Source organism: Vulpes lagopus, chromosome 14 (assembly GCF_018345385.1).
Source record: "Vulpes lagopus strain Blue_001 chromosome 14, ASM1834538v1, whole genome shotgun sequence".
Lineage (NCBI taxonomy): Eukaryota > Metazoa > Chordata > Mammalia > Carnivora > Canidae > Vulpes > Vulpes lagopus.
The window spans coordinates 9,172,179-9,199,378 of record NC_054837.1 but is presented as its reverse complement, the minus strand read 5'-3'; the positions used below and the strand labels follow the sequence as shown (position 1 = coordinate 9,199,378).

Here is a 27,200-nt window from a genome sequence, read left to right as displayed (position 1 = left end):
CCACGTTTCTCATGTGCCCTTTTTTCACCCGAAAACATTCTCCTACAGCCTAGAAAGCAAACACTCTACTCATGTGTCCCCTGCACTGTGCTGGGGACCCGGAGGAAACAGGTGGGCCTCCCATTGCCGCGGGACTTGTAAAGCCCAGTCCAGAAGTCATAATGAAGGTCAAGGAGGGGTCGGTTCCAATGGGCAGGGTCTGGGAGGTGACGTCAGGGAGGGCAGGCAGCCTTAGTGCTCGGTGGCTCCCACTCGAGCTGGGGAGCTGCTCTTCCAGGTGAGGGCAGTGGGGACCACACCTTCACAGTGACTCCCAGTTAGTTTGTAAAGAACTCTCGCTGCACAGTTGAGAAAGGACAGGGACAAGAGCAGAGGTGCCCGCAGAGAAGCCCTGGGGTCACACCTGGGGGAATAGGGGCCTCGGGGACAGCAGTTCTGTCTGTAGTGCAAGGAAAGGGTAAGTGACACCCAGGGGTAGAGGCTGCAGGGCCTGGCTTGGCTGGGGGCGGGGGGGGGTGGTGGTCAGATGAGCTTCCTGCCCCCTGGAGCCTCACCTGCTAACTGGCTTGTCCCTGCAACTGCTGCGCTCACCTCTCTACCGCTGGCCACCACCCCAACTCCCACCAGAGGGCCAAATCCAGACACATGGCCCGGGCCCTCTGGTGGCATTCAGCACAGGAAGCACAGCTGCATGATGTCCTGGACGCTTTGCTCGGCCTCCTGCCATCTGAGACTCGCCAGCCCCTTGGGTGAGTTGGGCAGCTGCTGCCCGGAGCCCATGCTGTCCCACTGCCTTTCAAGACCAAATCCATCAGACCCCCAGGCATCAGCCAGCCCCACCGCTGAGCCCAGGAGCTCAGGCTCTGATGCTCCGTGTAAGTGACCAGGGACAGAGGTTCTGGATTCAGGAGGAATCTAGGTCTTTCCCTCTGTTGTCCGAGAGTAGAGCAGACCCTCTGGATGCCCAGCCATCAGTGATAACCCTGACGTTATCGATAGAGGCGAGAGCGGACTCATGTAGCTCTCACTTTGAAAATTTAGCGAGCTTTTTTTGACTGTGAAAACCGGAATTCCTAGCACAGTTTTCTCAAAACATCTAGTGACCAAAATAGATCAAATTATTTCCCAACCTCTCCCTGAAGAATTCCTACTTTGTCCCAACTGATCTTCCAGCTATGAGAACAGGCAGTGACTTTAATATCCACGAGTCACCACTGCTTTTTTTTTTTTAAGATTTGATTTATTTGAGAGAGAGTGGGTGTGCACACAAGCAGGGGACGCGGGGGGAGAGAGAAGCAGACCCTCCAGTGGGCGGGGAGCCCGCCGTGGGGATCAATCCCAGGACCCTGAGATCGCGACCTGAGTCAAAACCAAGAGTCGGACGGTTACCCGGCTGAGCCACCCAGGTGCCCCTGTGAGTCACTACTGCCTTAAGTCAGAAGAACACAAGCCAGAGAAGGGAGCAAGTGCCTTCCAGCAATCGCGTAAGGCTGGCACTCGGGAGAGCTGGGGCCCACCGCACCCAGCACCAATGGGCAGTGGGGGAGGTGAAGGTCAGTCAACTGGACGATCGCTTTCACTTTCTCCCTTCACCTGCCTCTAGCTGCGTTCACCTCTCGGAGAACAGCCACTCCAGGGAGAATGGGACCTATGGGACCTGCCACACGGCACCTGTGCCACCTGAGTGCTGACATGGCATTTCTCGCTGTGTACACAAAAAGCACTTACTTCTTGTGATTCTCAGGTGAAAAGCGGCCCAAACCTCCCGGGTAACTGTGGACTTCCCACAATGGACACGTGCGTCTTGTGGCTGACAGAACACGGTGGGGACGGCTCGGACTCTGTGCATCTGAAATCTCATTGTTGAAGGTGCAGTAAAGTGGCTGAAGTGCGCCTCCTGCCTGGGATGGCCCCAGACAGCCTGGAACTTGCTTCCTGTGCCCTACCTTCCGGGTGGGAGGAGCGCTGTGTCCACCACACAGCCTGGCGCTCACTGCTCACGTGTGCAATCTGCTCCTCAGGCCCGGTCTCCAGAAGGTCGGCGTGGTCCACCTCCTCCCTCAGCCGGCTCCCACCCGGCCCGGAGACCATCCATGATCAGCTCCTCTAGGAGAGCTTGCCTTGCCTCCACTCCCCACCCCTGGCGTGGATTTAGTGCCCTCCTCGGTACTCATCACCACCATTCAGCAAATAAAAGTAAAGAGGGGGATCCCTGGGTGGCGCAGCGGTTTCGCGCCTGCCTTTGGCCCAGGGCGCAATCCTGGAGACCCGGGATTGAGTCCCACGTCGGGCTCCCTGCATGGAGCCTGCTTCTCCCTCTGCCTATGTCTCTGCCTCTCTCTCTCTCTCTCTCTGTGTGTGTGTGTGTGTGTGTGTGTGTGTGTGTGTGACTATCATAAATAAATAAAATTAAAAAAAAATAAAAGTAAAGAGGGATTTCTTTATCACTTGCTTGGTGCTGGACACTTTGAGGTGCTGGATAAATACTTCTAAATGAATCTCCAGCCAGTTTGCTTCTTAGGGACAAATCTTACATTTTTACTCATCTTTCTGGCTCCAGTACCATGCAAATGCATAGCAGCTGCCCAATGAATACATTCGACAAATTAATTTTTTTTTGAAAGAGAGGCAGAGGGAGAGGGTGAGAGAGAAGCTCAAGGAGACTCCATGCACAGCACAGAGCTCCATCTCACCACCCTGAGATCATGACCTGAACCAAAATCAATAGTGGAATGCTTAACAGACTGAGCCACTCAGGCACCCCAACAATACTGTACCTATTAGGTACACATCCAGACCCTAACACCTCAGGAATCACAACATGAGTGACTTGGGTGAGTTAATTTGTATGTGAGTAGAAAAGGATTGGGGGGGGGGGGAGGAACTCTTCACTCTAAGGTTGAACAAAAATCACTGGGGAAAAGCATGATCAGGGGGATCCCTGGATGGCTTAGCGGTTTGGTGCCTGCCTTTGGCCCAGAGCGCGATCCTGGAGTCCCGGGATCGAGTCCCACGTCCGGCTCTGGGCATGGAGCCTGCTTCTCCCTCCTCCTGTGTCTCTGCCTCTCTCTCTATGTCTATCAAAAATAATAAATAAATAAATAAATAAATAAATAAATAAATAAATCTTAAAAAAAAAAAAAAAAAGCATGATCACTGCACTGGAAGGGACTCGTCCAATCATTCAGATCATAAACCCAGATAGAAGACCTAAAAATCATAAAACTATTAGGAGAAAACAGAGAAGTAAATCTTCACAACTTTGCATTAGTCAATAGTACTTTAGATATGACACCGAAAGCATAAATATCAAAAGAAAAAGTAGATGAAATGGATTTTATCCAAATTTAAAAATTTGGTATTGAAAAAATGACACTTTCAAAGTGAAGACAGCCTACAGAATGGGAGAAACTATTTCCAAATCATATATCTGATAAAGCGCTTCTATTTAGAATACACAAAGAGTTCTTAAAATTGAACAAAAAGGTAAATAATCCAAAATAAAGATGGGTGAGGGACTTGAACAGGTATTTCTCCAAAGAAGATATACAAATGGCCACTAAGCACAAGAAAAGACACTCAGCACTGGTAGTCATTAGGGAAATGCAAATCAAAACCACAAGAAGATACTACTTCACAGGCTCCAGGACAACTATAATCAAAAAGACAATCATAAGAGTTGGTGACATGTGGAGAAGCTGGAGTGCTCACGCTTTGCTGGTGAGAACATAAAATAGTACAATGTTTTTTGGCAATTCCTCAAAAAGGAAACATATGGCCCGGCAATTCTGCTCCTAGGTATATAACTGAAGAGAAATGAAAACACAAGTCCACACAAAAAGTATACACTAATGTTCAAGGCAGCGTTATTCACATTAGCCCCAAAGCAGAAATAACCCAAATGTCCACCAAGTGATGAATGGAGAAACAAAATGCAGTATATCCACACGGTGGAATGTTATTTAGCCATAAAAAGGAACGAAGTACTAATACTACAATATAAGTACATCTTTTTTTCTAATTTATTTAGTAAATTCTATACTCAATGTGGGTTTCAAACTCACAACCTCAAGTTCAAGAGTCTCAAGCTCTACTTAGCCAGCCAGGTGCCCGTGAGTAAATCTTGAGAACATGATGCTAAGTGAAAGAAGCCACTCATGGGCAGCCCCGGTGGTGCAGAGATTGGTGCCTGCAGCCTGGGGTGTGATCCTGGAGGCCCGGGATCAAGTCCCAGGTTGGGCTCCCTACATGGAGCCTGCTTCTCCCTCTGCCTGTGTCTCTACCTCTTTCTCTCTGTATCTATGAATAAATAATTTAAAAAAAAAAAGCCATTCACAAAAGACCACATATTTTGAGGTTCTATTTCTTTTCTTAATTTAAGGTATTATGTATTTATTTGAGAGAGAGAGAGAGAGAGAGCGCGCACAAGCAGGGGGGAGGGGAGAGAGAGAGAGGGAAAAGCAGACTTCTTGCTGAGCAGGGAGCCTAATGTGGGGCTCAATCCCAGGACGCTGGGATCACGACCTGAGCCAAAGGCAGATGCTTAACTGGCTCTGACCCCCCTGTGAGATTTTATTCCTATGGAATGTCCAGAAGACAGACCTCTGGAGACAGAAAACAGGTTACTGGTTACTCAGGACTGGTCCAAAGACGATGAGGAGGGACAGTTAATGGACACAGATTTTCTTTGGAAGAACAAAAATGTTCCAAAATTAGATTCTTGGGATGCTTGGCTAGCTCAGCCAAAAGAGTAAGCAAATCTTGATCTTGGGGTTGTGAGTTCAACCCCTATGTAGGGTACGGAGATTATTTAAATAAAAACTTTAAAAAATTGTTTATGGGGGTCTGGGTGGCTCAGTTGTTTGAGCGCCCAATTCTTGAATTCGGCTCAGGTCATGATCTCAGGGCCCTGGGATCGAGCCTTGTGTTGGGCTCCATGATCAGCAGGGAGGCTGCCTGAATTTTGTCTCTCCTTCTTACTCTCCACCCACCCCCCGATGCTTGCTATCTATCTATCATCTATCTATCTATTTATCTATCTATTTATCATCTATCTATCTATCATCTATTGATCGATCTAAAATCTTTAAAAGATTGTTTTAAAATCATTAAAATTAGATTATAATAATGTTTGCACAACTTTGTGAATATACAAAAAAATTGAATAGACTTTTAAGTGGATGAACTGTAGGTACGTGAATTATATCTCAGTAAAACTATTTTTCAAACTATGGAACAGGGATCCCTGGGTGGCGCAGCGGTTTGGCGCCTGCCTTTGGCCCAGGGCGCGATCCTGGAGACCCGGGATCGAATCCCACGTTGGGCTCCCAGTGCATGGAGCCTGCTTCTCCCTCTGCCTGTGTCTCTGCCTCTCTCTCTGTGTGACTATCATAAATAAATAAAAATTTAAAAAAATTATTTAAAAAAAATAAACTATGGAACAAGTCAAATCCTAGGTGTTTTAACTCTGAGATTGTACTCTGTGAATTTTATTGTACAGAAATCTTGGAGTGTTCCTTTTTTTTTTTTTTTTTTGGAGTGTTCCTTTTTACTTCACTCAACAAGTATCCAGGTACCCTAGCAAGTGCTGGGATATGATGGTGAACAATACCGGACCCCGTATCCAGCCTCCAAAAGTTCAGAGTCAGAAAGATAAACATGAAAGTGAAACTTTGCTAAATGCTCCAAAAGTAGATACACTTAAGCAAATAATAGGAAGATCTGACCCAACCGTGGAGGTCAAAAAGCCCCATTTTTTCCCTCAAGTATGACTGACCTAAGGTTTGAAGGAAGAGTATGTCTCACTTCGCTGAAGAAAGGGGGGATGTGTTTTAGGTAGAAGACGCAGGCCAAGGTGGCCCAAGAGGGAGCGTGAGGGGCAGAGAGAACGAGAAGAAGCCTGGAGCAAACCAAGAGGTAGAGAGGAGCTGCCTTACACAGACCCTAAAGCCCATGTTAGCACCTTGGTGTTCATCTCTGGAGCACCGGGAAGCTAATTTTTAGTTTTATGAGGGGGCTAATGCCATTGAACATTACTTTGAAGAGATTGCTCTGCCTCCTGACTCTTTCCTGGGGACTTATGTTTGCCAGGGTGCGCACAGCGTCCGTCGCAGGAAGTAGAGCGTGTGCTACACTGAGTACCACTGGGGACCCACTGAACACTCGAGCTGGGCCAGGGGCAGCAGCAGAAGCAGAAGGAGGCGGTCATGGTGGAGGAAGGTGAACTGCTGCTGATTTGCAGGGAGTTTTATTTCTTTCTCATGAACACAAACAGCCTTTGGAATACTTTTGAAGATGTTAATATACTTATTTTGTAATCTTTTCCTGGTTGCTCTATTAGCTCTGTTTCCTGGTGTGTTCATTCTTTTTATTGCCTCTCTACTTTCATGGCGTGTTTCCTCAAATACGGGGTGATTCTCTGTATCTCTGTGTTTTTAAGGATCCTTATTTGTGGATGCAGCTTGCTGACAACAACTCTGGGGGAGAAGGCAATATGCTAATGTTAGAGAAGTGATGCTGGTAGGTTACAGATAAGGGGTTTGTCAGCCATCAGGGTACTTACTGACCTCTCCATCCCTAGCCAAGCTGTTCTAAGAGCACTGCCCTAACTAATCACCCAGGTATTCTCCCTGGAGCCTCTCAAGGCATGTTTTATCCCCCTTGGGAATATACATCCTCCACTTTTTAAAAAAGATTTTTATTTATTTATTCATGAGAGACACACAGAGAGAGTCACAGACACAGGCAGAGGGAGAAGCAGGCTCCCTGCAGGGAGCCCGATGTGGGGCTCGATCCCAGGACCCCGGGATCACTCCCTGAGCCAAAGGCAGACACTCAACCGCTGAGGCACCCAGGCGTCCCTACATCCTCCACTTTTGCAGAAGTTCTCTCACACCTATTTTGGATAAGGTTCCTTCCAGACTCATTGCTGTATAAATGTGACGCTGCCTGTGTTTTCTCTTTCACTAATTTATCTGTTTCTAGTGTGTTGGTGACACTCTCCCATTTTCCAGTGCATTGGTAGCTTAGTGAAGTACTGCTAATCCTTGAACAACACTGGTTTGAACTGTGTGGGTCCACTTATATGTGGATTTTTTTTTATAAATACCGCACAGTGAATGTATAATATCTTCCTTATGATTTCTTTCTTAAAGATTTTATTTATAAGTAAGCTCTACACCCAATGTAGGGCTCGAACTCACCACCCCAAGACCAAGAGTCACATGCTCTCCTGACTGAGCCAGGCAGGTGCCCCTTCCTCATGATTTTCCTGCTAACATGTTTGTTATTTACTTTATTGTAAGAATACAGTATGTAATATATATAACTAATACATACATTTTTTTAAACATAGGTTATGATATATATATATATATATATCTCACAAGGAATGTGTTTATGTGACTATTTATATTATCAGTAAGACTTCCCGTCAAGAGTAGGATATGAGTGGGGTGCCCGGCTGGCGCAGTCGGTAGAGCATGCAACTCTTGATATCGGGGTTGTAAGTTTTACCCTCACATTTACTGTAGAGTGGGGCAGCCTCCTTGGCGCAGCGGTTTAGCGCCGCCTGCGGGCCAGGGCGTGATCCTGGAGACCCTGGATCAAGTCCCACGTCGGGCTCCCTGCATGGAGCCTTCTTCTCCCTCTGCCTGTGTCTCTGCCTCTCTTTCTCTGTGTCTCTCATAAATAAATAAATAAATATATATATATATATTCCAATCTGTAAAAATACACATGGCCTAACAACTTCACCCTCTTCCCACAGGGGACCTAAAGCATCTTGTCCTGTATTTTAGCCTAGATGAATCCCTGCAATCTAGGGAACTAGGACTATGGCAACCATGTAATTTCTCATCCAAGTGAGACCACTTTGAGAATAAAAGTAGCTGCCGCTGTAATTACCCCCAGGAAGCAGGCATAAACTGGGACTGTTTCAGACAAAGCAGGATGTGGGGCCATCCTGAAACAAGACCCAGTGCCTTTCCAGCCTCTGAGGACAAGAGTCCAGTGTGCACGATACATACCCTTCCCGGTGTCAGCAGGGAGACGGATGGAGAACAGATGTGTGTGTACAGGGCTGCCTACTTATTTATTTTTTATAAAAGAATGTCAAATGGGAAAATTGCCACTATCTTTTCAGCCATATCTCGGGCTTGCCACATGGAGGTAGCTTTCTTATCTTTCATTCCTTTGTATTCAGGTAACGTGTTTAGAGATCTCCTGCATTATTTCCCGGCACCCTTGAAATAAATCCTGTCAGGCTAGTGTTATTACGTTTCCAATTTACTGAGAAAACAAGGTAAGTTTAAAAAAAGAAGTAAGTTTTAAAAAAAAATCTCTGGGGCGCTGGGTGGCTCAGCGGTTGAGCATCTGCCTTTGGCTCAGGGTGTGATCTTGGGGTCCTGGGATCGAGTCCCATGTTGGGCTCCCTGCCGGAGGTCTGCTTCTCCCTCTGCCTATGTCTCTGTCCCTCTCTCTGTCTCTCTCATGAATAAATAAATAAAATCTTAAAAAAAAAAAATCTCCGGGGCGCCTGGGTGGCTCAGTCGATTAAGCATCTGCCGTCAGGGAGTCTGCTTCTCCCTCTACCCCTCCAGGCCCTCTGCTCATTCTCTCCCTCAAATAAATAAAATATTTTTAAAAACATAATCTGGTGGGAAAACCCATATATTATTATTGTGCATATTTTCATTTCTCTAACCGTTTAGTGTAATGTTTAATGTTTTCTCATGTCAATCCATCCTTTGTGTTTTGTGAATTGCCTAATTATCCTTGCCTACTTTTTTCTACTACGGTGTTCATTTTTTCTTACATTTTCCTCTGAAGTCTGATTTTTATTTATTTTTTTATCAAAGCAATATAAAAGTCAAATAGTAAAGGCAAATACCTTATGATTTCACTCATTTGTGGAATTTAAGAAACAAAAGAAGTGAACAAAGGAAAAAAGAGACAAAAAACAGACTCTTAAATACAAAGAACAAACTGGTGGTCACTAGAGGGAGGGGGATGGGGGGATCGGTGAACTAGGTGAAGGGGATTAAGAATACACTTTTTGGGGCGGCCCAATGGCTTAGTGGTTTAGTGCTGCCTTCAGCCCAGGGTGTGATCCTGGAGACCTGGGATCGAGTCCCGCCGGGCTCCCTGCATGGAGCCTGCTTCTCCCTCTGCTTGTGTCTCTGCCTCTCTCTTTCTGTTTCTAATAAATAAATAAGATCTTTAAAAAAAATACACTTCTTGTAATGAGCACTGAGTAGCGTATAAGATTGTTGAATCACTATATTGTATATCTAAAGCTAATATAATACTGTATATTAATTATATTGGAATTTTAATTTAAAAAAATTTTTAATTAAAAAAAGAGTCAAATAGTCCCCTCAGATTATAGGGAAAAAATAGCAGTCCAGCCTTCTGGAAGCAATCCTTTCAACTCTTTCAACTATTTCTTCTGATATTTATCTCCATACTTATTTTATTTTATTTTATTTTTTTTAAAGATTTTATTTATTTATTTGAAAGACAGTGAGAGGGAAGGGAGAAGCAGACTCCCTGTTGAGCCAAGAGCCTGATGCAGGGCTTGATCCCAGGATCCTGGGATCATGACCTGAGCTGAAGGCAGCCACTTAACCGACTGAGCCACCCAGGTGCCCCTATTTTATTTTTTTAACGTAATCTCTGACCCCATCATGGGGCTCAAACTCATGACCCTGAGATCAAGAGTTGCATGCTCTGCCAGGCATCCCTGTCTCTATATTTCTTTTTATTTTTTTAAAGGACCGTTTGCCTTATTCTTTTTTTTTTTTTTTAAGATTTATTTATTTATGATAGAGACAGAGAGAGAGAGAGGGGCAGAGACACAGGCAGAGGGAGAAGCAGGCTCCATGCAGGAGGCCGATGTGGGACTCGATCCCGGGACTCCAGGATCACGCCCTGGGCCAAAGGCAAGTGCCAAACCGCTGAGCCACCCAGGGATCCCCCCTGTCTCTATATTTCTAAATAATGTTCTTTAATATCTAGTTCTTCCTTAATTTAAATATTCTTTACAGACCTTTTGATGGAACATTAGAAATTATCACTCTTAAAAAAAAACTATCACCCTTACAAAAATATCCACTCACCTCCTCATCTTCCCCTACACTCCCACAGGACCCTCTCCTCCAGTGTGTAATAATTTTTGGTGAAATTGATATTTAGTATTGACATTACTGGGATGATGTAAACACTGTTCACTGATGAGCTGTGTTTATAGCACAATTGTATTCCCTTCTTATATATGTTGTTCTTCCAGGAGTTAGTCATTGGTCCACCAATGACTCTCAATGGTTCATTTGCTTCATTTTCTTTTTTTTTTTTAATTTTTATTTTTTTATGATAGTCGCACAGAGAGAGAGAGAGAGAGAGGCGGCGACACAGGCAGAGGGAGAAGCAGGCTCCATGCACCAGGAGCCCGACGTGGGACTTGATTCCGGGTCTCCAGGATCGCGCCCTGGGCCAAAGGCAGGCGTTAAACCGCTGCGCCACCCAGGGATCCCATTTGCTTCATTTTCTAAGTACTATTACTAAATCTTCCTAAAGTTTCCCATAGAATGGAAGGATGCCCCAATGTAAACAAACACATCAGATGAACTGCTGACTCCATTTCCTTTACCCCTTGGCCACCTCCCTTCTGTAGCTTTCAGTCCTCATGCCCAGTCTGGCTAACTGGTCTCCAGGCCTCTCGCACCATGGCCATGCTAGGATTCCCTCCACCATCAACCCTTAAATTCTTGGCACCTCTCTCCTGCATTGGCTTCCTTGTTTTCTAGATTCTTTTTCTGTTTCTTGTTTTTGTTTGATTATTTTCCCATTTCCTTTTTTTTTAAAGATTTTATTCATTTATTCATGAGAGACACAGAGAAAGAGGCAGAGACACAGGCAGAGGGCGATGTGGGACTCGATTCCAGGACCCCAGGATCTTGTCCAGAGCTCAACCACTGAGCCACTCAGGTGTCTCTTCCCTCCATTTGCTAATTTTGATGTTGCATATCCTCTAGTTAGCATCCTGGGAAAAATGGACAAAAAAGTAAAATTTTGAAAGTTTGCATGTCTAAAAATGTCTTTATTTTACCCTATCGAACACTCGGGCTGGATAGAGAATTCTGACCTGGAAATCAATTTCCCTTCAAATTTTGAAAGCTTTGCTCTATTCTAGTTTCTTTTTTAAAAAAAGATTTTATTTATTTATTCATGAGGGACACAGAGAGAGCAGAGACACAGGCAGAGGGAGAAGCAGGCTCCATGCAGGGAGCCCGGTGTGGGACTCGATCCCAGGTCTCCAGGATCACACCCTGGGCCGATGGCGGCGCTGAATTGCTGAGCCACCCGAGCTGCCCTTTATTCTAGTTTCCAATGTGGCCACTTATATTCAGTGCCGTGCTGATTTCTCGTTTTTTGTAAGCAATCTGTTCTTTTCTCAGGAAGATTTTTAAATCTTGCATCTGTTGGGACCGTTATGTATTCTGAATGTGAAAGGAATTTAATATAGAATTAGGAACTTCCATGAGTGTTGGAAGAGCCAAAGGAGCAGAGGTCATGGGAGCTGTCTCCAAGCGCAAAGGAGCTATGCTAAAGATCTCAGCCTGAAGCACTGGGGTTCTTCAGAATCTCTGAGAAGCTTCTACTGATCATGTGAGAATTCAGTGATAGAGAGTGCCCCAGGAAGCCGCTGTGAATCTCTTGTTTAACCACACACTTGCCTGTGACTGATTCACAGTCTTCCAAATCTCATACAACTTCCTCTCTGGCCTACTCTACTCCAAAACCATATGGGAGGGGAGCCTGGATGGCTCAGTTGGTTAAGCGTCTGACTCTTGGTTTCTGCTCAGGTCATGGTCTCGGGTTCTGAGATTGAGCCCCGTGTCTGGCTCCATGCTAAGCAAAGAGTGTGCTTGTCCCTCCCTGCCCCCTCTCTCATAAATAAATAAAATCTTAAAAAAAAAAAAACATGGGAAAGGAGATTCTGGAAAATATAGTTCTAATTAGCCTTAAAAATGAATGGTGGTGGAGCTAACAACCAGCCCAGCACAATCTACCCCTTGGCCAGCTCAGCATCCAAACAACTCCTTTTTTACATTTCACTTCTTAGTAAAGATATTCAGAACACCATGTTTCCACGTTGTATGATTCACCTATCCTTCCTACAGCCACATCCAAAGAGGAAACCAAAGTTCCCCTTTATCTATCTCTGAAAGATGTTCCTCTATTTTCTGATTCTGCTCTCCTTTATTTTTTTAAGATTTTATTTATTCATAAGAGACACACAGAGAAAGGCAGAGGCACAGGCAGAGGGAGAAGCAGGCTCCATGCGGGGAGCCCAATGTGGGACTCCATCCCCAGGACTCCAGCATCATGCCCTGAGCCGGAAGGCAGACGCTTAACCGCTGAGCCACCCAGGCGTCCCTGTGACCTAGATATTTATTCCTGAAGTTTCTATGCCTTACATGGTCCTGCCTGTTTTAGGTTTGCTAGAGTTTTCCATAACTTTTGCCACGGATTGTGGGAGTACTAAGTAAGATTACCACGAGAACCTCCTGGGTGCTAGGTATTCTTCTCTGTCCCCATTGTGGAGTAGCAAACCAGTTTACTCTTGATCACCAAGACCAGTACAGCAACCCTCTTCTTTGCCTGGCAAAGTCACCAGGTGGCAGTCTCAGCTTTCTGTTCAGTGGAACCAGTGTGTCCCTTCCCATCCCTGGGAACTAAGACCTCTAAACCAGCAAGACCCAAAGTTGTGGGGATGGGAAGCCAAAACTTTGTTGGTCAGATTAGTCACAGTGAAAGGAGCTACTCCCCTTTCTACCCCTGGATTCCTGACATCTTTGGATATCTTTCCTATGGGGAAATTTCACTATACATTAGTCCCTACTTCAGAGCATGCCCTGCATCTCACAGCACATCATGCCAGCTCCACGAAGTGATTCCACCCCGCTGGCACCATACCCAAATCTTCAAAAGTCTAATCCACCATACTATTGGGCAAGCTTTAGAGTGATGGGAAACATAGTGAGACGGGTGAATGTCAAACAGAGGCATTGGCAACATGCCAATGGCTTTCACGTGCCCACGGCCACACTTCATTTGCTGTAAAGTAAGGTAAAACCAAAAATGAAGGTGTAAGATTACACATATAAATAAGAGAGGAAGTAAGAACAACAATAGGATCACATTAGAACGTGGTATTGGTGACATAAGTGAGTTAAATCCTCATCTATTTAGAACAGGGAGCTGGTGAATGTGGCTCATTTTGATAAATCAAGAAATGGTAGCTAAGCACGTCATGGAAAGCCATGGAGAAAAAAGAGCCCCCCAGATATGTGGTGTTTATGTCTGGGGAGTTGTGAGTAGTGGCAGGGAAGGCGAAGACTTTCTGTAACAGATTTTTTTTTTTTTTTAAAGTAGGCTCCACGGCTAGAATGGAGCTCAGTGTGGGAGCTTGAACTCACAACCCTGAGATCAAGATCTGAGCTGAGATCAAGAGTCAAATGTTTAATCGACTTAGCCACCCAGGCGCCCATCTGTAACAGTAGATTTTTTTTAAAAGATTTTATTTATTTTTTCATGAGAGACAGGGGGGAGGGGGCAGAGACCCAGGCAGAGGGAGAAGCAGGCTCCATTCAGAGAGCTCAATGTGGGACTCGATCCCGGGACTCAAGGATCACGCCCTGGGCCAAAGGCAGGTGCTCAACTGCTGGGCCACCCAGGTGTCCCTGTAATAGTAGATTTTAAAAGATCTTTATTATCTATTAATTTTACTAAAGGAATATATAAATTTAAAAGGAAAAAGGATAAAATGAACACCATCTGGCTTGCTTGTCTCTTAGGAAAAGCACCCTTGAAGACATTATCCATTCTATTCAATAAATCAATGTTTCGCATTCAAACAACCAAAATGCTAAATCCCTCCAATTTGGTCCCAAAGAAATTTGTTTCTGAAGAGGAATGTGTTTACTTTGCCAGATAAGGAAAACTCTGTTCCACAATGACTTTCCCTTTTGCCTTGTTAAAAAAAATGTAATGTTAAATCGGTCAACTGTTTGTGTTGCTTGTGTTGCTTTAATAAGAAGTAACTTTTCTCAGGTGCCTGATACCATTTCTTTTATAGCTTCTCTTGAACATAATTTCATTCATTTGTTCCTCAATCACTTTATGGGGTTAAATTTTATCTGTTATTATATTATTTGCCTCTTAACATGTAGGAATCAGTGATGTATTCTACATATTAATTTTTTTCTCTGTTATATATGTTGAAAATATTTTTTCTAAGTGTTATTTGTCTTTTAATTTTGAGGTGCACGAAATTTTTATAAAGTCAGAATTAACAGTCTTTTTGTTATGATTTCTATATTTCGGATCTCATTTAAGAAGATCTTCCCTAACTGAAGGTTAAAAACCATTTAAAAATATTTTATGTATTCTGTACTATAAATTTCCCTCTGTGAGGTGCTTTAACTGCATCCAAGTTCCACTAAGTTGTATTTTCATTTTCTTTTTTCTTTGTATTTTCATTTTCATTTATTTCAAAATATCTTAAAAGTCTCACTCGAGACTTCTTTGTTGACCAGTGTGTCATTTAGAAGAAAGCTGTTTCATCTCCAAGTATTTTGTATTTGCCAGCTATCTTTCTGTTACTGATCTGTTGTTTAATTCCTTTGTGGTCTGAAGGCATACGTTGTATGATTTATATCCTTTTAAGTTTGTAAAGGAGTATTTTTAAAAGATTTTTTAAAAGTTTATTTATTTGAGAGACAGCGAGAGAGTGAGAGTGTGAGCATGTGCGGGCATGAGCAGGGGGGAGGGGCAGAGGGAGAGGGAGAAGCAGACTCCCTGTTGAGCAGGGAGCCGGAGGCGGAACTCGATCCCAGGACCCCAGGATCACGACCTGAGCTAAAGCCAGATGCTAAACCGACTGAGCCACCCAGGTGCCCCGTTAAGGAGTATTTTATAGCCCAGAATGGGGTCTGTCTTGGTGAATGTTAGATATAAACTTGAGAAGAATGAGTATCTGCTGTTGTTGGATGAGGTATCCTATCAGTGTCAGTGAGCTGATTTATGGTGCTGTTGAGTTCAACTACGTCCTTACTAACTTTCCGCCTGCTGGATCTGTCCACTACTGATAGGCATTGAAATCTCCAACCAGAAGACTGGGCTCATTGACTTCTCCTTGAAGTTCTTTCTAGTTTTTGCCTCACCTATTTTGCTGTCCTATTGTTAGGCTCATACATATTAAACATTGGCATTGTTACCGAACCCCAAGTTCAGTTGCCCATCACCGGAAAGACCAATACTCAAGAGAGGTTTGTTTTTGTTCTTCAAGAGTTGTGATTGGGAAGAAATATGAGCTTTATTCAGGAGGCTGGCCACCTGGGGAGAATGTGGACTCTTGTCCAAAGGTCAATTCCGACTTCTCTGCTTGGTCCAGAGATTTTGAAAGGGGTTTTTATCAGTTACCGGAGCGCAAGTGGTCTGTGACATTTCTTTGAGTCTATGCAGCCTTGATGATGTCGGCTACAGGGTTATCTCAGTGCTCCGAGGTTGTGCAAGGTCTGGTTCCTTGGTACCTAGGGGTTGTGCAACAGTACTCTGTTCTCTCTGCAAAGGAGGGCAAGGTCTACCGATGTGCAAAGGGAGGTCAGTAAGGTCATTTGTATGACCTTTAAAAGGAAAAAAACCGGGCAGCCCGGGTGGCTCAGCGGTTTAGCAACACCTTTGGCCCAGGGCATGATCCTGGAGACCTGGGATCGAGTCCCACATCGGGCTCCCTGCATGGAGCCTGCTTCTCCCTCTGCCTGTGTCTCTGCCTCTCTCTCTCCCCCCCCCCCCTCTCTTGGTTTCTCATGAATAAATAAATAAAGTCATAAAAAAATAAATAAAAGGAAAAACATTTCTCTAAAAGACTGCTGTGCTAATGAGAAAGCTAAGGGGGCTTCAAACAGACTTGCTGACCTCTGTGGCCTGGGAATGTCCCCTGTTCTGGTCCCTTATTCCCCAAGGCCAGTAGTCCACAAATCTCAAAGAAAGTAAATTAGTTCTGTTAGGGACCAAAGGCTTTAAGTCACCAAGCACCCAGTGTGCTAACTGTAAGACTCGCTGGAGTACAGTTATAATAACTCTTCTTGGAGAATTGACTCCTTTTTTTTTTTTTTTTTTTTTTTTAGATTTTATTTATGGGACGCCTGGGTAGCTCAGCGGTTGAGCATCTGCCTTCAGCTCGGAGAGACCCAGAGAGAGAGAGGCAGAGACACAGGCAGAGGGAGAAGCAGGCTGCCTGTGGGGATCCCGATGTGGGACTCGATCCTAGGAGCCCAGGATCACGAGCTGAGCCAAAGGCAGACAGACGCTCAACTGCTGAGCCACCCAAGTGCCCCCCAAATTCTCTTTAGAATAACACCATACCGGGACACCTGGGTGGCTCAGCGGTTGAGCATCTGCCTTCGGCTCAGGGTGTGATCCTGGAGTCCCAGGATCGAGTCCCACATCGGGCTCCCTGCATGGAGCCTGCTTCTCCCTCTGCCTGTGTGTCTGCCTCTCTCTCATTCTGTGTCTCTATGAATAAATTAAAAAATTAAATCTTAAAAAAAAAAAAAAAGAATAACACCATACCACTTCATGGTAGTTCAAGACTTGAGAATATTTCCAATTTCTCCCTCCCATCACTGATAATATTGCTGTCCTTCATTTCACTTATTTATAAGCTATAATTACCAAACGCATTGTTGCTATGATGAAACAAACTGTTATCTGTTAGATTAATTAAGAGTATGAAAAAGAAGGGGCGCCTGGCTGGCTCAGTTGGTGGCGCATGTGACTCTTGATCTTGGGGTCATGAGTTTGAGCCCCACGTTGTGTGTGGAGGCACTTAAAAAATACAAAAATAAAGTCTTAAGGATATGAAAAAGAATTTTCTTTTTTACCTTCATGTATTCCTTCTCTAAAGAGCTCTTTTCTTTATGTAGAGACATTTCTCACCTACGTCATTTCTCTCCTTTCTGAAGAATTTCTTTTAACATTTCTTACAAAGCAGAGCTACTGGCAACAAAGCTTCTCAATCTTTGTTTGTCTGAGAAAGTCTTTATTATTTCTCCTTTACTTTGAAAGGAAAATGTAGCTTGATCCAGTACTCCAGGTTTGTGGTTTTTTTCTTTCCACATGGAATATCGTCTTCCGCTCTCTTACCACTTGCATGGTTTCTGAGGAGAGGTCCAATGTAATTCTATCTTTGCTTCTTAACAGATGAGGGTTTGTTTTCTTCTCCTTGGGTTCTTTCAAGATTTTCTCTCTCTTTAATTTTCTTCAGTTGGAGTATGATATCCCTGAGACTAGATTTTTTGTGTTTATTCTGTCCACTGAGCTTTCTGGATCTGTAATCTGTTGTCTTTCATTATTTTTTTTTTAAATTATCAGTCATTATGGCTTTAAATATTTCTTTTGTACCTTTCTCTCTTCAACTTCTGGTATTCCCAGTATGCATATGCTACACCTTTTGTAATAATCACAGAATTTTAGGATATTCTGTTTTCATTCACGCTTCTCTTTACATTTCAGTTTTGGCAGTTTCTCTTGACATATCTTTAAGCCGATTGATTCTTTTCTTGGCCATTTCCAGTCTACTGATGAGCCCATCAAAGGCATTCTTCACTTATTATTATTACTTTTTAAGATTTTCATTCATCTATTTGGGGGAGGAGGAGGGAGGAGGAGAGAAAACACGAGCAGGGGCAGGGGCAGAGGGAGAAGCAGACTCCTCACTGAGCAGGGCCCCCAACAGGGGATCATGGCCTGAGCTGAAGGCAGACTGAGCCATCCAGGCACCCCCTTCACTTCTGTTACAGTGTTTTTGATTTCTCACATTTCGTTTTTATTTTTAGAGTTTCCATCTCTCTGCTTACATTACCCATCTGTTCTTTCATATTGTCTACTTTCCCCATTAGAGTCATTAACATATTCATTATAGTTTTTTAAAATTTCCAATCTGGAGGCACCTGGGTGGCTCAGTCAGTTAAGCCTTTGGCTCAGGTCATGATCCCAGAGTCCAGGGATCGAGCCCCCGCATCAGGCTCTCTACTCAGCGGTGAATCTGCTTCTCCATCTCTCTCTGTGATTTCTCTGGTTCTCACCCTCTCTCAAATAAATAAATAAAATCTTTAAAAAATTCCCACTAGAGTAATTCCAACATCTCTACCAGATCCAAGTCTAGTTCTGACGCTTGCTGTCTCTTCAAACTGTGTTCTTCCTCTTTTACTATGCCCTGTAATTTTTTTTTGTTGAAAGTTGGACATGATGCAACTCTGTTTGTGTGGAAAAAACTGAGGTAAACAGACCCTTAGTGTGAAATTCTATATTTATCTTGCTAGGGTTTAGTTCATGTTTGCTGTTTCCTCTAGCCATAGGTGTCAGAGGCAAAATATTCTTCTGGTGCCCTCAATTTGTCTTCCTTGTTATCCTTAGCTTTTCCTAGAAACTTCTTAAATTGGGTCTGAGATGGGCATTTCTTTCACGTGTATCTCATTTTTACACAGGAGCCCCACTGATGTGGAAGGTGTGGAGAGAGGGGATGGCTAAAGGGTGCTAGAGATGTGTTTCTTTTCCTCCAGGTCCGGTTTGGCATTTGGGGCCACCCTTTTTTCTTTTTTTTCCCCCTTTTTTCTTTTGAAGGCAAATCATGTAAAGAGGAACAGAATACTCTGAACAATATTTCAGACTGGCTCCTTCACCCTCCTCCTGCTGGGATCACAAGGGGATTTTCCCCCCATTCTTCCCCGTGAGAATCTGGAGGACGCCTGAAGGTTAAAGTCACAAAGGTGCGAGGGCCTCTTAAGATTGGACCCCCCCAACCTTGAACTTTTTTTTTTAAACTTTCAACCTTGTCCACTCTGAGCCACATCAGCAATTTGTCAATTAGTTTATATCCCCCCCCCCCGCCCCTCCAGCAGTGGTTCCTACAGAGTTTTCTGCTCCAGTGAGTTGCAATTCTTTTTCCATCTGCCTGTGGCTCCAATTTGGGGGCAGTAGTTTGTCCTGTGATCTCAGTTCTCTGATGGATCCAGGGAGAGCTGTTGCTTTTCAGCTTGGTCAGCTATTTTCTTTCTTTCTTGGAGAGAGAGAGATAGAGAGAGAGGGAGAGAACGCACAGGCAGTGGGAGCTGCAGAGAGAGAGGGAGCTTCCTGCTGAGCATGGAACCCAACCAGGGGCTCAATCCCAGGGCCTGGGGATCAGGCAGATACTTAACCCGCTGAGCCACCCAGGCACCCAGGTCAGCTATTTTTTTTTTTCCTGTGTGGATGGAAGTGATGGTTTCCAACGGCTGTCCAGGAAACCAGAAGTCCAGATACATTTTTAATTCTGAGATTTCCTTTTCCCCCTCAATACTTTGTCAATCATTTAAAAAATTCTCCATGATTTTGGGCAGCCCAGGTGGCTCAGCGGTTTAGCGCCACCTTCAGCCCAGGACATGATCCTGGAGACCAAGGATCGAGTCCCACGTGGAGCTCCCTGCATGGAGCCTGCTTCTCCCTCTGCCTGTGTCTCTGCCTCTCTCTCTCCTCTCTGTGTGTCTCATGAATAAATACGTAAAATATTAAAAATAAAAAATTCTCCACGATTTCAATTACTACAGCCATCTTTTTTCTGTAGATTTTAAAATTTATTATAAAGTACTTTCCTATAAATTTTATTATCTAGAATTATTGGCAGATCTATTCCTGTTGATAGAATCTGAATTTTTTCTTTTCTTTCTTTTGAATTTTTTCTCTTGACTCAGTCACATTTGTCTGTTTCTTTGCATGCCCATTATTTATTATTGTATATCAGACATCATGGATAATGTGACACAGAGACTCTGGGTTCTGTTATAATTCTCTGAAGAGGGACGCCTGGGGGTTCAGCGGTTGAGCGCCTGCCTTCGGCCCAGGGCCTGATCCTGGTGTCCCGGGACCGAGTTCCACGTCGGCTCCCTGCACGGAGCCTGCTTCTCCCTCTGCCTGTGTCTCTGCCTCTGCCTCTCCGTCTCTCATGAATAAATAAAATCTTTAGAAAAGAAAAAAGAGATGTCTGGGTTGCTCAGTGGTTGAGCATCTGCCTTTGGCTCAGGGTTTATCCCGGATCCGGGATCGAGTCCTGCACTGGGCTCCCTGCATGGAGCCTGCTTCTCCCTCTGCCTGTGTCTCTGCCTCTCTCTCTCTCTCTCTTGAATAAGTACATAAAATCTTTAAAAAATAATTCTCTTAAGTGTTGAGTTTTGTTCTCTAGGTGGTTGAATTACTGGAACATCACCAAATACTTGTGGAGGCTGGACTTTGAGTTTTGTGAGGGCGGATATATTTTGATGTTGCCCTGAGTTCTAGAGCAAGTGTCACTTCTAGAACATAGTCTCCATTCCCAAGGTGTGGCCTGTTTGGAGTTTAGAAGGAAAACTGAGGCATTTACAAAGAAAACCAGGCTCCTCTGTCAGACTCCAAGCTGGGTCTCCGCTGGGACTGGTAGGTGGCCAGTGACTCTCTTCTTGGCTTTGGCCTTCCAGCTCTTTGCGGTTCCCCGGACTCCGCGGGGCGGCTGAGGCCAGCCGCAAACCTCCAGTTTACAGCTTCAGCTCCTCGGCCGCCCGGGCTCCCAGCCTCCCAGCCCCCCCCCGGCTCCAGCTGCCCTCGTCCTCGGTCCCCTCAGCCAGGGCGCTCAGGGGAGAGCGGCCCTTCTTCGGGGAGCTGCCTTCCGCCACTTTCCGTCCTGCTTGCTCTCCGGGGCGTTCGTCTGTTCCGTCCGCGTTTCATAAGCAGAGGGTTCTAGCGTTACTGGAAGTGGAAACTCTACCTCTTTGACTGTTGCACCTGTGATCCGTGGCATCTGTTCAGGAAGTGACCCAAACGAGCGTACAAAAGCGGACGGTACGACCTTCTGTAAAAGCGCACGGCCGTCGGACCTCAAGTCACAGGGGCCTTTTAGGTCCGGGTACTCGGGCGGGGGCGGGACTTGGTGCAGGCCCCGCCCCCACGAACGCCCCGCCCCCGCGAACGCCCCGCCCCGGCGCTCGCGCCCGTTTCCACGGCGACGCGGCGCCAGGCCGGGGCAGCCCAGCCACAGAGTGGGCGTGCGGCGGCTGTGGCTACATGAGCGTCGGGGCGACGGCGGGGCAGCGGCCCTCCAGCTCCGGGACCTCGGGCTCCCGGGGCGCGTCGCGCCCGCGCCCGCCCGCGGCCCTGCAGCCCCCCGGCCAGCACGGCGCTCAGGCTGGGCTCAGCGAGGCGCAGAAGCGCGTCCTGGACCTGGAAAAGAGCCTGCAGTTTCTGCAGCAGCAGCACTCCGACACGCTGGTCAGGCTCCACGAGGAGATCGAGTACCTCAAGCGGGAGAACAAGGGTGAGTCCCGGCGCCCGGGGCCCCAGGCAGACGTGGCCCTGCCGCCCCCGGTGCCTCCGCACAGAGACACGCGTGGCCTCTGGAACAGGGCAGTAAGCCCCCTCGGGTCCCGCCACGCGGGCGCGGACTCCTTGCCCCCACCGGCCGCAGCCCGGGTCGTAGTGCGGGGCGCCGGGCCGGCCCACCTCCGGCCCACCCTCCGGCGGGCAGCCTGCTTGTGGCATTTCCCACAGGAGGCCCTGGCACAGGCTGTCTCTAAGCAAGGCAGGACCGCCTCTTGTAAAACAGTTTTTTGTTTTTAATTCTAAAGAGGGAGCGCGCGCCCAGCTCCCAAGCAGAGGGAGCGGCAGGCAGGGGGAGGGGGAGCAGCAGACTCCCCACCGCGCAGAGAGCCTGATGTGGGGGCTCCATCTCAGGACCTTGGGATCATGACTTGAGCTAAAGGCAGATGCTTAACTGAGTCACTCAGGGGCCCCTAAAAAGGCTCTTTATGGACATAAAAAGCGGAGTATACAGCTCAATGATTTTCACAAACTAAACGCACTGGAATCAAAGGCAGACACGTGTCAGCCCCATCCAGCCCCTCCCCAACATCTGCTGGGCCCATGTGTCTCCTCAGGCCCAGCCTTCCTAACTTTGTGCGCCTGGTGGCTCCTCACCACCTGGGCTAGGCCTGAAGTGGAATTTGAGGCCTTTTACTCTGCTTCGCTGTCTCTTCTCCCTTATATTTTAGCTGGAACTCCTCCCCCCATACACCTAGTCCTGCCTCAGTTTCTCCCCACCTTTCTCCTGCTGCCATTACATGGAGTGCTAACTATGAGATAAAGGGGTATCCGTTATGTCAGGCCTCCCCCTCTTGACATAAGGAATCTCGAGTCCCACCTGTCCCTCCCTGAAGCCTAGGCTGGGTGTGGCCAGCCCATGGCCTGGGTGTCACTTGATCATTGCTCTGACCACATCTGCTCATCCATGGCTAGGGGCTCCTGGAGGGCTGGGTCATCCTGGAGCTGGGGCCCCACCTAGCAGAGGGTGCCTGACAGATATCATGGGCAGATGGATGGACTTCCGGCAAGGCTCATACCCAAGGGCTCTGGCTCAGGGTGGCTGTCACCTTAGGGTACCCAGGGCAAAGTCTTGGCCCATGGGCAGGGTCTTGACTGCCAAGGTCATGTGTGAAGTCTCTCAGGGGTTCAGCAGGAAGGGCGTGCACAGGGCAGAGTAGACCTCTTCTCTCAAAGTGGCAGCAGCTTCAAAAATGATCAGAGCATATGTTTGCTTTCAGATCTTCATTACAAGCTAATAATGAATCAGAAGCCAAAGAAAGGTAAGAATGAGGCCCTCGGGTGCCTGATGGGAAGTTACTGATGTCGGGAGCAGCCCCTCCAGAGCGCTTGTGTCCACCCAGGTAGATGTACTGCCTATGTGCTATCCCAGTGGGAAGGGGCCCCGGGGGATCTGGACGGACGCCACTGCCCCCAGCCATGGTTTGGGTGTTCACCCAAGCACAGCAGGTGGGGCTCTCGGAGGTCCCAGGGCCTGAGGTCTGCACAGTAGGGAAGCAGGCAGAGAGCTAGGGGTGGGGGCTGCCCAGATCCTTCCACCTCCGAGCCTTGGTGCTCTGGATTATCTTACTTGGATTGCTGCTGTGGCAGGCCCCAGGCTGTCACTGAAACGCTGGCAAGCACTGGGCAGCCCCAGCCCCGTGCCTCTGGTCCATCACTTCCTGGCACGGATGGCTCTGGGCACAGTCCTTCCGAGGTGACCAAGAAGGCTGGGGAAGGAAGTGGTGACGCAGAAACCTATAGCCACTTACCAAGGCCCTTCCTCATCCGGACAGTAGCCCACTTGGCCTGTCCCCAGCCCAGCCCGGGGAGACTCAGGTTGTCTTGGGCCTGCTCTCCCCACTTCCCTTTAGGATCAAGTCTGAGTGGTGCTAGCCTGGAATGCCCCAGTCTTGGGCTCTCTTCCTGGGGGACACAGAGAATGGGGTGGTAGCCCTCCTCTGACAGGGCTAGAGTAGTTTCAGGGAGCTGTCCTCAGCAAGTGGCAGGGCTTGTTAGTGGTCCCAGTCCTGCGGTGCTAGTGGTGCCCAGTGGGACATCAGAAGAGGTTATTCTCCTTCAGGGCCTGCTTCTTTGGGCCCAAGCCCACTGCTTTCTGGATGGCCCTTCAAAAAATCTCCTCTCCCCCACCCTGGCTCTGCCTCACCAGAACGGGGGGTGGGCTCTGCGTGAACACACAGGCCAGCAGGGCCAGGAGAGGGGAAGGGCCGCAAAGTGGTCTGGGGGCGCCAGGATGGAAGTGGCACTCCTGCCATCCCCAGCTGACCTTGTGCGAGAATCTCCCACAAGCAGCTTTTCCAACTCCAGCTTTCAGTCCATCAAGTCCGTCTCAAATTCGACGTTGTCAAGTGAGCATGCCGGCACCTTCCATGAGCTCAGCGTCACGGGAGGGGCGCATGCCCCATGGGGGCCCTGGGCACTGAAAACCCCTAGCAGTCTTCTGCTGGACAAACAGCCTGGGAGCACCTCTGCCAGGCCCTGTGGACTCAGGGGTTAAGGGATGGCTGAAGGGAGCCAAGGAGGGTGACCCAGTAGCCAGAGTGGGCTGAGGCGGGGTGTGACAGGACTGCGGTCTGGCCAGAGAGAGGCTACAAAAACTCGGCGGGCTTGGCTACCAAGGGAGTGTCGACATGGGGCACAAGGTCCTATGGCAGATACACCCCAAAACACAGAGGGGCCCCTGAGCCTCCCTCAGTGGTCATCCGGGGAGTGGCAGCACACAGGTGGCCTAATGGAAGCCCTGTTCGTGTCCCCCCCCCAAGCAGGCTCCCGAGGGAGCCCATCACCCCTCTCCCCACTCTGCCTTCTGAGGCCAGGCATCCTGACAGGAGCAGCCCCAGCTCTTTCTGCAGGGCAAGAAACCTGTGCAGGTCAGGTCCTAGACCTCTCACTCAGTGTCATTTTGCCCAAAATGGGGTGCTGCTTCAGAGTCCGGTAACATCTGTAGGGCCACCCCCGGCCCTGGCCTTCCCGAGGCCTGGGAGCCTGACCTGGTCTAGGTGTGGGGGGCCTGCTTCTATCACAGCCAGCAGGCACCACCCACAGGCCCTCAGGCCTCCCCTTTGGGTCTCCCAGCAGCCCCCCACTGGGGGCTTGGTTTTCTCTCCTTTACAAGGGGAAACTGAGGGAGGGGGTGGGCACTCCTGGGGCACACACAGCTGATCCTGAGGACTCAGGTTCTGGTGCTTGATGCCCACAGTGACTGCCCTGGCTGCAGCCAACTCTCAAGGCAAGGCCCGGCCCCAGCTTGCCTCCTCCAAGAAGCGGGACTCGAAAGCTAATGTTCCCCAGAAGATGGACCTGGAAGAGGAGAGCCCAGCTGCTGCCCTGCTGCACAACGGCAAGCTGGACAAAGGCCCAGGGATGCAGGGGCCGGCCAAGTAAGGGCTCGCCTGGACCCCACGGGAGGAAGTGCACATTCCGCAACCAGCCAGCCGCTCTGCCTTTCCAAATGGGCCAGTATCCTGAGTGAAAGCATACTCGCTCCAGGCTTGCCCATCTGGTGGGCACTGCCCTCCCCCTCTCCCTTGGGAGTCTGCAAGGTCCCTGTGCTGCCCTGAGCCCACACGATGGTGCCAGCAGCAGCCCCGAAACCATTTTCTCACAAAAACGAGACAAACTCACTTGGCTTTTCACCAAGAGAACAGTAGGTCGGGTTCTTGGGCTCACCCTGGCAAGTGTGCTTGGCCTCTGCAAGGCACAGGGAGCCAGCAGGCTGGAGCAAGACCAGGGCTGACATCTGAGTTTCTGGGACTTCCCTGGAGCGCAGCAAGGAGCCTGGACTTTGCATCCAAAATGGAGACCCCGTTGCCCCATGGGTAGTACAACCTGCAGGGCAGGCTTCCTTAGATGCACCCCATCCTTAGATTCTCACTCAACCAGCCCCGCAGATGTGGGGTTAGGATTGAGGGCAGCGGCGCAGCTTGAGAAGGGAGGAGGGGACGGGCCCAGGTCGCAGCTGGCACTGGAGCCCCCCAGTGGTGCCAGGGGCACCTCGGTCAGCAGAAGGGAACCAGGCCCCAAGGAGGCGGTGTGGACACACTGGTGCGGGTGCTGCCCGGAAGAGAGGTGGTGGGTGGTGAGACCAATCCTGGAGGCTGGCTCTGAGCTGCTGCAGTGACTGTTCCAGAGATGAAGAAGTGGAGACCTTCAATGCAGTGGCCACCTCCGCAGCAGGTGGCCAGCACAAGGGCAAGCAGCCCCCCATGATGGGCCTGCCGCCGTACCTGCGCAAGCCCACCACGCTTCAGCAGTGTGAGGTGGTTATCCGCCAGCTGTGGAACGCCAACCTCCTGCAGGCCCAAGAGGTGAGGCTCGGGCCGTGGGGCCCCAGTGCCTCTGTGGGTCCTGCCCACTGCCCCTCTTCTCCCTGCCTTCCAGTTGCAGCACCTCAAGACCATCCTGGAAGGGAAGCAGAGGCCCAAGGCTGCCCCAGAGGAGGCTGGGCCCAGCTCTCCGAAGTGAGTGACCCGGCGCGGCCCCAACCCCATCCCATCCCATCCCATCCCGATTTGCTTCTCTGGGGCTCAATGCTGACTCCTTCCCCAGGGACCAGGAGGCCCCTCATCTGGGAGCCACGCAGCTCCCCAAGGTCCCCACCAAGGGCGTCCCCATGAAATGGTGAGTCCCACCAGCAGGGGGAGGGTGGGGTGGCCTCTGAGCCCAGTATGGCAGGGGCTGGGCCAGCCCAGGGCCTCACCTGGGGCCACACTGCCAGCCACGGCTCAGCTCCTGCCCCGAGGGCACCTGCAGTGACATCCCTCCGCCCTAACAGCCTGATTCTAAGCCCGATGCCTGTGGCAGAGCGCTCCGTGCTGCCCACGCTGAAGCAGAACCTGAAGAGCAGCTTCGCTGAGCGGCAGAAAAGGCTGCAGGTGGTGCGGAGCCGGCGGCTGCACCGCTCGGTGCTCTGAGGCCAGCGGCACGGTGTGCGTCTGTGCGGCAGGTCACGGCCAAGCCCATGACCCCAGCTGGAGATGCTAACCCTCTCTGCATAGCATTACCAAAGACTTCTAATGCGTTTAGACCAAGCGAAATTCCAGATAAAACTCATGGCAGCTAAAGGACTTGGTCTCGGAACTGAGAAACTGTTTAGTTTCTTGCTCAGTATTTTGCTATTCTGCGTTCACATGAAAACATGTTATGAGATTCATATTACCCTACCTGTTGGAAGACTGAAATATAGCTCCACTTGTGCGTCTCATCCCTCATTGCTGTCGGCATCACAGCCCTGCGCCCCTTGCTCTGCTCCCTGCGGCGGTGGGGGGTGGGGGTGCCCGGGGGGGTTCACCAGGGCTCATCCAGGGCCTGGTGGCTGCCCTGCAACCAGACAAGTAGACAAGGGCAGGTGCAGCGTGCTCTCCCTCCTCCCCTCCTCGGGGCAGGGGGCGCTTCCTGTCCCTGGGCACAGGGCTAGGCACCCACCCCCATCGGCACCATCCGGCCCCCACACTGACACACACAGCTGATGAGCCATTCTGCTGAGCTTGCCTTCCGCTGTGGAGGGCCACAGCCACAGGACAGTGCGCCTCTCCAGGACACTAGGCCCACCCTGTGACTTTCCCACCCCATCCTGTTGAGGTCCTCACCACCCCTCACTCGCCACAACCGCAGCTTCCTGGGGGGTGTAGATGCAGTCAGTTTGGCCTCCACCCTCCCCTGGCAGGCCAGTGCTCCTGGTGCCACTGGCCGTTTCCTCAGGCTAATCTCTGCCTCTTCTCGCTTCAGGCAGAACTTGGCCAGAAACCCGG

General features: G+C 48.7%; 1 protein-coding gene across 1 annotated transcript; it reads left to right on the top strand.

Annotated features, from left to right (window-relative positions):
* The first annotated feature begins 645 nt into the window (after positions 1-645).
* Positions 646-26,655, top strand: LOC121475745 (coiled-coil domain-containing protein 74B-like). The gene is made up of 9 exons (XM_041729285.1): positions 646-749; positions 20,556-20,755; positions 20,975-21,388; positions 22,671-22,712; positions 24,650-24,830; positions 25,580-25,757; positions 25,831-25,910; positions 25,999-26,070; positions 26,225-26,655. Exons 1-9 carry the CDS (start codon positions 646-648, stop codon positions 26,361-26,363), a joined length of 1,410 nt encoding a protein of 469 aa, XP_041585219.1. The 3' UTR covers positions 26,364-26,655.
* Positions 26,656-27,200: the final 545 nt, after the last annotated feature.

Coding starts and splice junctions, on each gene's coding strand:
- LOC121475745 (XM_041729285.1), top strand. CDS start 646: ATGGCCCGGGCCCTCTGGTGGCATTCAGCACAGGAAGCACAGCTGCAT. Junction 750..20,555: donor GAGACTCGCCAGCCCCTTGG/GTGAGTTGGGCA, acceptor TTGGCCTTCCAG/CTCTTTGCGGTTCCCCGGAC. Junction 26,071..26,224: donor AAGGGCGTCCCCATGAAATG/GTGAGTCCCACC, acceptor CCGCCCTAACAG/CCTGATTCTAAGCCCGATGC.